The following is a 12,130-nucleotide window of genomic DNA, read 5'->3' on the forward strand; positions in this document are numbered from 1 at the left end:
CAAAATTTCACTCGATTTTTCTCCCCGAAATTCCCGAGAAAATCATAAATTTGCATGAGGCTCCATAGCCAGCCGAAGGGAACAACAAATGCGATGACTATCGCGAGAAAGAACACGGGCCGAAGCGAATCTCCGTGCGTCACGTTGACCAATAAACCACCGCGACACGGTCCATTCATCAGGGTCCCTCGGAGCAACGGCCAAAAAAGAAACTCGTGATCCACCCGCGATGCATACCGTCCTAGCAGCGATCGACGCGATAGATTAGAGGGAAACCGTATCGAGGGAAACGAGTTTCTACGGGGGGGCGGGCGGGATGATGTCTGGGATACGCGCCGAAGAAAAACCGCCGCGCGTTCCTCGAGCGTGACGGATATTCGCGTCGCGGCCGAGACCGTCTCGCGTTTCATATTCGCGCAAAACCGTCAAATAACTTTCACCGCGGCGAAAATCGCGCGTGGGAGGCGCGTTTGATCCTCTCCGCGTCCACGGAAAGAGGAAACCCGACGGCGTCGTCGGCCAGACGGGGAAGCGTGCTCGCGGGCGGACACACGTGGCTCGCGCGCGGTGTATTTTCAGCACGGGAGGGTCCCGGCGGTGCCTCTTACTCGCCCGCGTTTCGCTAACGAAGCGATCAAAGAAGTCGCGAAGGTGTATTTCAAATTTCTCGCCCGGCGGCCGCTCGTCAACCCGACTTTCCCGAGGATGAAGTTTCCTCGGACGGGGGAAAAATTCGTTTGATCCTTCCGGCGGACGTTTGCGGGTTTTCCGCGGTGATATCCGAATGGAGCCAACTGTTGAGAAGGTGTAATTTATAATTTGATAGGAAAATTGGAAGATTTAAGATGCTTCTGGTAGCTTCGGTATATATTATACAATTTTCAGAAGTGATTTGTAACTTCGATAAGGAAACGTTCGATGGCTGAGTTTGAAGTTCTAGAGGGAAGGTACTTAGAAGCTTCATCGAGTTAAATCTTCAAAGAGTTAAGTAAAGTCCACTTTGAGTCACTTTGATACACCCTCTTTTAAAGGGGATGAAAACTTGAAAAGATCTTCGTTGGCTTTCCGTCGTGGTCGCGAAGCTCTTCATTCTTAAGGAAGATCGATAAATCGATGAGCCTGTAATGGACAAGCTTACAAGCTTGTATTCGCCTGTGGAGTCTCGAAGAGGAACACAATGGCCCACAAACCCATAAATCGACACCGGGGCCGGGGCCGAATTGAATCCCCGCCTCGCAGGTAGCCACAAATTTGTACACGCCGGCCCTGTGAAGGTTGCGTCGCCACCCCCGCGTGAAACCGCCTGTTCAGAGACGCAGGCATCTACGGGGTGTGCCGAAATTGAAATCGGAATAATAGGATGCCATTGTCATGTAAATTTTATTGAGACGATTCAGAAGTTCTCCGGCCGTTGATATCCCACGGAAACTTGTATCGATATTCTAGATATTCTGGAGATTAGACATGCACAGTGTTACCTCCTTAGCGTCCCACAATAGTTATACAGATTCCCCTAGCAAATATTTCCATTACATCACAAGCATTCCAGAAAATAAACGCTTAATGAATCAAGTCGGTAGAAACATTAGAATCTCCCTTCTTAAGGTCTCGCTATCTTCTCTCTCTTAATTTCAATTGAATTTCATATTTTTCTAAGTACTATAGTAATTAGCAAAATTCCATAGCTGAGTGTCTTTGCATAAAAACAAGATTTCTCGTTTCTCTAATTTTCAGAAAACTGAATTGTGATGGCAATTTTCACTGAGGTCAACTTGTGTCACTATACATAGAAAAACTTAGATATATTGTTATGTAATATATTTTAAATAGATAATCAATTCGAATCAAATTTTATATTTCCTTCAATACCGTGGTAATTAGCGAAATTGCATAGCTAAGTGTCTTTACATAAAAACGAGATTTCTCGTTGCCAGTACGCAATGTAACACGTTAAGCGCCATGTCAGTCATCGGTCACTGACGCTTCTGAATGACTAGAAAGCAATCGTAACGTACAAGATAACCGATGCGAAATGAAAATGTTTAATAACGTAATTGTGTTGATAATAGCGTTACGCAAACATTGTAACGTCAAATAATAATCGTTCCTGCTTTCCTTCGCTACAAAGGAAAAACTACGGGAAAACGCTTAAGATTTCCGTGGCGCTCTAAGTAAGACAGCAGCTTCCAAAACAACGTCGGACACCCTGTTGGTCGCCCGGAAGGGAACAAAAGAAAACGGTTACACGCCCTATCGGCGGCAAAAGAAAAAACCTTCGCGACGCGGTATCTGCGCGAGATCCGAGGGTCAAGATCGTAGGAAGATAGGGCACGCGGTCGATCGCATGCGTGTGAACTTTTAGCCGCATCTGGCCTAAGTAACGGCCCCGGTGCCCGGTCAGCTGGACCTGTATCTTGAGGGATCTTCATCCTGCCGGACTACCTACGTGGAAGGTGAGCGGAGACGAGCGTAGCCGAACGGGGACGAGCGAAGAAGAAAGGAATATTCTACGCGAGGTCTATAAAGACGCTCCGCGAGCCCACATCCCTCCCTCCGCGGGGGGGTTGACATGTTTATTTCGCTCCGTAATCTTCTCGGATTACATTCGGTCGGAGAGCAACCTAGGGGGAGTAAGAGAAGAAAGAGAGAGAGAGAGAGAGAGAGGGAATGCAGTGCGCATGTGGGGGTGGAGAATAAAAAGAAGAGGAAACCGAAGGAAAGAGAGCCTTCGCCAGGGGCGGAGAAACCGTGCGTATACCTGAGCCCCGACGCGTGTTTTGTGGGCACATTGTGGGTACCTTGCGGTCGCCTGCGAGCCCAGATCAGCATAACATTGTCCGAATAATGGGCTGAGAATAGAAACTTCGGTAACCGAACACCGGAAAATAACTGAGGCTCTCGAGACGACAGATCTTAATCCTTTCTACTGGGACTTATTCGCTGACGATGATGGACTGTTTGTGGATAATTCTGATAATTCGGATAATTCTGTTTGTGGGCTTCGTGGAGTGGGTTGTATGGAAACTTAGTTTTTTGTAATTACTAATCAAATATCAATCAATGAAATTGAAAATAAATAATTTTATTAGTATGGAGGAATATTTACTTCATGGTGAATTGTTGTAACAATATTGCCACTGTCGATAGTTCTCGCAATGCTCTTCAAATTTCTTATAATTTTAACTCGGAACGAGCTGGATTCGTTTGGATAGAAGGGGTTACCACATTTTTAGTCTATACCAGATTTTTAGTCTACCGTTTAATTGCTAGTCCTACATTAATGTAAAATTTTAGAAATGTATAACACAAATCCAAGCTAAAATGACAAAATCGAATTCCTTCTTTTCGCAAGTTACAAATTTCGGTTTGATTGACGTTTAAAAATATATTATAATCACCGACACTCCCGTTTCTAGTAGCTGAAATTTAGCCGACGTTCAATACGTTAAGATTCCTCGTTTCCGTTGGATACGATTTCGTGAAGTTCACCCGAGAGTCAGAAAAAGTAGCGTCGGTGCCCATGAATATACCCGAGCACGGTACGAATGCGTATAAACCGCAGGTCAGGGATAATGCTCGAGTTAATTGATAATAAAATTCTAATAGTAGAATTGCGGGGTTCCGCGGGTCTGCGCCCGGCATAAAATCTCGATGGTTTTTGCTAGTAATAAAACAGTTTGCTTCCGTCGGCGGATCTTTAAACCACGATCGGTTTAATACATCCGAATCCCTGGTTCGAGTAATTTCCCTGGCCTTCCACCTGCTCGCGAGGGGATTCATTTGTAGCTGGCTCGAGAATAATAGTTGGAAACGCGCGAGCATGTTCGCCGAGGAAAGAAAACCCTTGCCAGCGGAAATTTACGGCTCCCATGGACCCGTGTTTCTGTATACCGGGTGATTCTGGAAACTGGAACGGAACGGAGGAGATAGGGGAAATTGGTCGAGGGTGCGTTAAATGGCACAATGACGTTTCAACCCTTCGCAGTGGCTCCTCGTGGCTGCAATGAATTCTCGTTGGCTGGACGCGAGAACCTCGAAGAATTCTAATTTCGAACGTTCGTTTACTAAGGAAGAATAACAGTAAATTAACCCTAATCGAACCACGATGTGACTTCGAGTCACATTTGAACTTTTCACTTAAATTTCTTGATCATTTCGCATTGCGTTTCCAAAAGATTCTTTGATTTTAAAATTTCAGCAACAAAAACAGTAACATTTTAATCATTCCTATTATTCTCGTAAGTGAGACTCACATCGTGTCATTCGTTATAAAATTCTAATTTTGAATGTTCATTTCCTAACGAAGAATAACAGTAAATTAACCCTAATCGAACCACGATGTGACTTCGAGTCACAGTTGAACTTTTCACTTAAATTTCTTGATCGTTTCGCATTGCATTTCCAAAAGATTTTTTAAAAATTTCGGCAACAAAAACAGTAATATTTCAATCATTCCTTTTATTCTCGTAAGTGAGACTCACATCGTGTTGATTCGTTACAAAAAAAAAATCGTAAACAAATGACAATCTACTGAAAGCTACGCTTTCCTAACCCAACGTTTCACTTTTACCAAAATAATATATCTTCAATGTTCGTTATAAAAAAAAATTCGTAAACAAATGACAATCTACTGAAATCCACGCTCTCCTAACGCAACGTTTCACATTTACCGAGATAATATATCTTCAATGTTCCCATATATTCGATAGACCAATTTGGTACCTTCGGAGTCCCTCGAGTACCATATCCACGATCAAATCCTTAATTTCAAAACGATCTTCCGGCTTCGCAGCCGTCCGAGCGCTCCGAAGAGTACAGTTGTAAGAGCCGAATGCCCGAGCGTGAAATTTGTTACGTGCCACGTAAACGTATGCAAATTTATCGTAGCCGGAGGCCCGTACGCGCGTCATAATTTACACAGCGCTCGGATAAAATGCGTAATACTCGCGGAGCATTAGAAATGTTACGGCGTGCGTTATAGCCCGGCGAGATTACACGCCGTAGAAGCGGGAGAGTCGTCGAAGAAGTTCCTAAATAACACGATGCCGAGTTTCTACGGCCATAGCGGCGGTAATCGCGCGATGTTTCCGGAATCCCGTTCTTCGAGGGGTTGGACTTCGGTCGGAGGGTCCCGATCGATCTTCGCCGGCCTCCGGGATAGGGCAGGGGTCGTTCGGGATGGGATAACTTTCGTTAAATGGCTGGTCTCTTATTACAAGTAGTACTGCTTTCCTCGAGTACAATGAATTATTCGCCGTTCCCTCGGCAAAGTTCTCGACGCGAGGCGGTCTCGTATTCAATGCTCCTCCGGAAACCATAATATCCATCGTTTTCTTTAAACATTGAATTTTATAAGGTACACCCGGTTGATTCATCGATGCAGTTAACGTTCGACTGCGATAAGTCCCCGTAAGTGAAAAGAATCGAAGCGTAGAACGGCCACACCTCAGGGCAAAACAGACACGCGATGGGGTAATCTCTGAGTGCAGACACCGCAGGTCCCCTGTTCAATGGCGGGACCCCTCCAACAGAGATTAGAAGCTGCCGGGGACATTGTCCCGGCAACAACACGAATCATTGGAAGCCATTGTACGAGATTAGTCCGGCTATGCCACATTGCACTTAACAACTGCAGCTACTCCCACCCCTCTCGCGACGTCGCCCCCGATCGCTGTTAGATTTACTCCTCGGCAATCGAGCACTCGGAAAACCAATTTCCTCCTGAATATTACATTTTCCAGCGTTCTCCCTCAGAACTGTTTACTCCTAACTCCAGACTTTATAACGAAATCCAACGTGAAAAGTCTGCAATAAAATATAAAATAACATTCCAAAAATCAGCTAATTACAATCCACCTCAGAATCCTTTGAAAACCGGACAACGATAAAGCCAACGAAAACAGTGCCTTATTCACCTCGATCGCGAGGAACGCCGAGCGAAGTACCGTTCACACCCCAGAAACGCCGGAATCCAATAAAACCGACCCTCGTTGAAGGTATTCGCGAGAAGCGTTCCCCAGTCGCAGAGGAGCAAACAATCAGCGACGAAATTCCCTGACCGGGGGAACGGGACGCGAAAAAAGGCGAAGGCACGGAGCGTCGGGTTCATTCGGAGGCAGTTTCCGCCGCATTAGATCCGCGCCGATCGCGCTCGCTCCTCTGGGGGGGTCGCGTCTATTCGCCGGCGCGGAGCAGAAACATCGAAGAGGGAGCCGGTTCGGGGCAAACCGGTAGCCGAATGCTCCGGGGAATCCGGCTGCCGGGTTGACTCCCCTACCTGTTGTCACGCGATACCCAGGTTGCCCTTCGTAGCTTTTAAACCGCTTTCGAGTCGCAGTCTCGCGTTCGCCTCGAAATCCAGGGGCCGGAGGGGATGAACACGGCCAACAGTTGCGTTAGCGGACCCGGCCGAGCTAAGAAGCAAAAGAAGAAGCTGCGGACAGCTCGCAGTTCGCCGGCGAAGCGGCGGAGGAACCAGCGGAGCAGGTCCTGCGAGAAGAAAGAGCTTTTCTGGAGCGGTTCGCGGTGAATAGCACTCGAGCGCCCGGTCGCCGTTTATCCCCCCGCAGGCGGGCGGCAAGGGGGCAGCCTCTGAAAGAGAAAAACGCCGGGAGAAAGAGGGGCGGAGGCATTCGCGGCAATTGCAGTGTGAAATGCCATGTGTTCGCGCCGCGACGCGTCGCGCGCCTCTCGGTGTCGAGTGTTTTAAGCCTTTGAGTGGTAATACCGGGCACGTTTATAAATTGAGTCCTCGGTCCTGGAGGATTAGACCCGGGCCACGGCGATGGGAAATCTGTGTAGGGAACGCCGATACGCTCGCATAATGCCTCCTCGCCGTGGATTATTCCGCGTCATGAATCTACGAGAGCGTCCCCGCCGTGCGTCCTCTGTCTCCGGGCGTCCCCTATTTCTGTCCCCCCGGCATCCCGGTGTTTCCACCGCGCATCCGTTTCTCCGCGGTTTCATCGACTTTCCGAGTCCTCCGGATAACGACCCGCGGGGAATTATCGATCTCTCCCCCGCGCCGCGCGGATACTCGAGCTGATGTATCAATTAGGGCGGCGTCGGTTCGCGCGTCGACACGGAATTTCGATATGTTCGCGCGGCGATGCAGCTGGAATTGTTGTCGGGGATTTGTAGTTTCTTCGGGGATCCGTCGAAGAGGGATCCGTGTCTAATTACGGGATATCTGGGAGCCGGGGGAATGATATTCGAGACCGTTCGTTCGGTGTAGCTCGATCGGCTTAGCGATTAATCCTGCGTGTATATCGGAATGCTTTAATTGCTCGCCGGATTAAACCATTCGTGATGAATGTTTCCAGATGATTGCGCAAGTGGATAGAGGATTCCGCCGGTACTTTTAAGGAGAGATTCCATTTGTTCGCGCTCGCGCATGGAAGTGTCCGTCGCCGCGAGCGGTTTCGAAATAATAGCTGATTTGGCAGCAAAATGGTTTTACTGCGTTGCCGGCCGCAAACGCAGGCAGCCGCAAGTCCAACAAAGGACTCGAAAGGCCGACATTGACAAACGATCCTCCTGTCGCGTTTCAATCCGACCAATAGAACGATAGAATCGTACAAGTCCCCGCCGACAGGTTTCCCCGCTCGCGTGCGCGTTTGTTTCCACGGGGTTTCCATCGAAAATGTCCAGGCGCGGCGGAACAAACCGATTGCGCGGCTAGTCCCGCGTAAATATTCCACTCTCCCGAGTCGTGTTAGGCTGAATAGATTCATTGAATGGTACATTATTGCTGAAACTCCTGGAATCCGCGCCGGCGAGCCGGAATTCGCCATGTTTCACCAACTATTTGTCAAACACACACTCGCCGCTATCTAGTCCAATCTTTGTTAGCTCGTTCGAAAAAGTTTTAATCGAATCGCTTTCACATTCCCGGTAATCACACGGTAAAATCTGTATCGGCGCGGCTGTCGCCCGCCTCTAGACGATTCCGTCAATCCTCAAGGTGCGCTTGACACATCCAGGGAACGTTGAATAAAAGTTGCTTCCGTAACAGTTAAAAATCCTACACACGATACTTCCCAAAAAGAAATAACACACCTCTCTTACATCTCAAGTAATTGTTTCAGCACTCAACACTTTGTCGTTCACCGATAACCAGCGCTTCCAAATTACAAGAAAACAATTATAACTTAAAAGATAATTCCGAATACAAATTTTCCGTAACGTAAACTAGATAATAGAGTAATAAGACTTCTCATATCAAAGAATTAATAATTCCTTGTATCTCTGCTATAGAAAGTATAAGTAATACATAAAACGCTGTTTTTCACAGTCAACGTGTTAACAAATACTATTTAAATGCCCTCTAGCTTCTCCAATTGCACATCTCTCCCTTTAATACCTCCCCTCATCCCAAGAAAACCAATCGATACTCCGGCAAACGCAACTTCCCACGAAAACTCCTCAAAATCCGCGTCCTCCCGGCGACTGCCATTTACTAAATTCGATTCGTACGATCGGCAATCGGAGGGAAGAGGCTCCTAGACGGATCGTCGTTAGTTATTAATGTCGTCGGTTATCGACCAGAATCGGCCGCGGCAAGAACCGGCGCGCCGGGGTACCGGGTACGAATGAATGGGCGAAAGGGGAGAAACTACACCCCCATGGCGAGCCCCGTGTGCCGGCGCGGAGCGAAGAGGGCGAGACACGACGGAGGCCACGGGGAAATTTCGCGTGCAGGAAAGTGCGCGCGCGGTGCCGGCGGAATATTTAAATGGCAAGGGTTGCCAGCCGGTGCCTAAGTGGCACTCTCGCCTCTGCTAACCGTCTTTTACGTTTTCCGGTGGAAACAACGAAGCCCGACGTTAAATCCGCGCGCAGCGTCGATGCCTCCTCCTTCGGGCCCCCATCGCGTGCCGCTTGCAAGTTTCAATCTTCCTTCCCTCCTTCCCTCCTTTTTTTTCCCCGTTCGAACTGTACTCTCGCCCCCCGCCGACGCCGCTACGCGCCGGTTTTTTGGGGAGGAAAGAGCAGCCGGCGCGGGCATTTTTTTCCATCCTCATCCTCCGATGGAAACGACGCCACCCCTCGCACGGGTGGTCGAATAATAAACCGTAGTTTCCGTAGTTCGACGGAAGACTGTTAACCTTTTTTCCTTCGTTTTATGGGGGTCGGACGGGCTGCGCGCGGAGGACGCCCGAGGAGCGTCCTTTCGAGGATTTAATTTAGAACGGAACGCGAGCCTCCCGGTTTATGCGGCCACTCGGTATAAATTAGCGCGGCTTTTTCGCCGACTTTTTTGCGCGACCGACGAGATCCTCGGGAAGATTGAATAGATTTAAGAGCTGGGGCTGCTTATCGCGGGGATATCGGAAGTATGCTGGAAGGTACTCGATTATTCGAAGGTATCTGAATACCTGATTTAATGGGTATATATTCGTATCACGTAATTAACCCTAACTGGACCACGATGTGACTTTGAGTCGCAGTTGAAATTATTACCTAAATTTTTTCATCATTTCGTATTCCATGTCCTAAAGATGCTTTGTACTAAATTTGGGCCCTATGAAGAAAAACAATAACATTTCAATCGTTCCTTTTATTCTCATAAGTGAGAGTCACATCGTGTTGGTTCGTTAAAAACACATGATACGATTAAGGTTAAACAAATGATCTACTGAAAACTACGCTTTCCTAACGTCTCACTTTTACCGAAATAATATTTCTTCAATGTTCCCATATTATAACTTTCTACTTAAATCCTTTGGTCATTTCATATTGCATTTGCAAAAGTCTGTCTGCTTTTAAAATTTGGGCAATAACATTTCAATCATTCCTCTTATTCTCATAGGTGACTGACACTCGCATCGTACGATTCGTTAATAAGTGTAATTAGCGTTAAGGTCTTTATCGTTCAGAGGAATCGAATGTATCCGGAATTCCCCTAACCGACACGTTGCGTAAATCAAGCGTTAAAAACGATTTGCCTGCGGACGCGTCGGCGATCCGCAGTCCAATCGAAAGTCCGATCGTCGACAGCTGCCTTCCGAGAAACAAATTCGCTCGGTGTTTCCAGGTACGGCATTATCTCGAATTACAAATCCTCTTTTCTGCGTTACAGGTGTAATCCCCTAGCCGGAAGGTTCCCACCGGTGATAGTGCAGTGGCCAAGTCTCCTCTCCAGCGTCTCGCGTCCCGGGTTTTCGGCGTAAGATGAACGAATGACCCGCGAGACGCCGACAAGCGAGCGATGAGGCCGAAATCGTGTTCCCTGTTCCTGCTGTTCTGCGTGCTGCTGCCGGGCCTGGTGCGCCCCTTCACATCCGGCGAAGGTGAGTGATGCCGACTGCGACGGGGGAAAAAGTCAGGAGGGGGTGCGGAATCCCGTGGAATCGTTAAGCCTCTCGTCGCGTTTCGATCTCCGGCGGGCTCGACACGCGCTCTCCGTAAACCCGATACGAGAACTCGATGGTACTCGCGGATTAATCCGGGGGATTATCTATACCCCATTTCACTCTCTAAAACACGATAGGATTACGATGAAATATCGCGGAATTTTTTAAACTCGTACATTCAATTCGTGGCTGTCCGTTTGAGCTTACAATTACTTCTGCTTCGAACCGGGATCTTGCGGGAATTGTTCCTGATAATTGGGCGTTACGTAAATACGCCGAGTTCAGCTCGCAAACGTGGAGCGAGACTGCATGACTCCCGCCCGCGATAAATCGCCGGGAAGAGTTATACGCCGGATTCTTTCCCGGAAAGCTTCCTGAATCACAAGCTCGTGGATTTATGGAACTCTCTATTCTAGTTTCGGCTCTGGGAAATAATCTGCGCTAAGAATCGTCTTGCTCTAAACTTCGGCCTGAAGATTCTGAAACTTAACCCTTTGCGGAGGAATGTCGACATTTCGGCGAGATGAAATGTTTCGAAGACTAAGTCGCAAAATGATTCAATTACTCAGACACCAAGAAATCAGCACATAATTCCTGTTTTTCCTATCATTGAAGTAACCGATATATAATTTAGTTTCATCTGCTAAATATTTCGTATATTTCAAAGAATCTTCGCAAAGGGTTAAATATTAAATTTTCTAATTTCACTGCGTCAAATCAAATGGTGGAGAGTCTCTCCAGTGCTGTAATTACTCGAACACCAAGAAATCAGCACATAGTTCCTGTTTTTCCTATCATTTAAGTAACCGATATATAATTTAGTTTCATCTGTTGAAGATTTCGTATATATTAAAGAATCTTCTAAAAGGGTTAAATATTAAATTTTCCCATCATTTAAGTAACATATATAATTTAGTTTCATCTGCTGAATATTTCGTATATTCCAAGAATCTTCTAAAAGGGTTAAAATAAGACAACCAATCTCGAATTACGAAACTCATCAATCTTCCATAAACCTTAATCCACTAATCACTACACAAAATTCCACGATTTGTAAACCCAGTAACCATTGAAACTTTCATCCAACCGAAAGAGTCCTAATACGCGAGCGCGGCCGAACCAGGAAGTCCGTCCGTCCCGTCATCCATCAGCCATTAGCCCGCGCTGTATATCACGATACGCTAACGAAGACTCGCGGCGGCGAGACCCGGATGACGATCGTGCGGTGAAATTTTCGAAAGTTCATAAGTCGCTTGGAAAACCGAGCGCGATCGGAAACGGCGGTCGAAACGTGAGAACGATCCGGCGTGACGGGATATATATATCCCCCCTCCGCGGTCCGTCGCGGTCGTTAATTACCAGCGCGGCTAATATTTTTCAGCGGCGGCCGGTCGCCGCGGCGAAATTATGACGCGATATCGCGCGGCGATAAATCGCCGGCGTGATTATTCACGCCCGTTTTCACGCTCACGGACGCGTTCACCTGTCCGCGGCGAGTGAAAACGACTCGATTTTCTCGGCCGCCTCCGACGACGACGACGATGCCTCATCTTACGAAGACGCGCGGCCGAACGTGAGCGCGAGCGGAACGCCGGCGCGGGGCAATTTGCATCGGGGTTTCTCGTTATGGACGTGCACGGTGCATCGCTGGAACCGCGTTAACGACTGTAATTACACTCCCCGGGACGAATATATATGGTCTCCTCGTAAGGAACTTTTAGGGTACCAAATTGCAGCGTACCCGAGGAACGCTCGGATTCCTCGAGCAGTTGCCT

At 47.7% G+C, this 12,130-nt stretch overlaps 1 protein-coding gene across 3 annotated transcripts in view; it reads left to right on the top strand.

Annotated features, from left to right (window-relative positions):
* The window catches only part of LOC116431885 (netrin receptor UNC5C), a 62,319-nt gene that overhangs the window by 13,517 nt on the left and 36,672 nt on the right, over window positions 1-12,130 (top strand). For all 3 annotated transcript variants that reach the window (XM_076372595.1, XM_076372596.1, XM_031987935.2), the window contains exon 2: window positions 10,082-10,292. In XM_076372595.1, coding sequence (XP_076228710.1) covers window positions 10,211-10,292 — 82 coding nt within the window. In that variant the 5' untranslated portion in view covers window positions 10,082-10,210. The remainder of the gene's footprint in view (window positions 1-10,081; window positions 10,293-12,130) is intronic.

Source organism: Nomia melanderi, chromosome 12 (assembly GCF_051020985.1).
Source record: "Nomia melanderi isolate GNS246 chromosome 12, iyNomMela1, whole genome shotgun sequence".
Classification (NCBI taxonomy): domain Eukaryota; kingdom Metazoa; phylum Arthropoda; class Insecta; order Hymenoptera; family Halictidae; genus Nomia; species Nomia melanderi.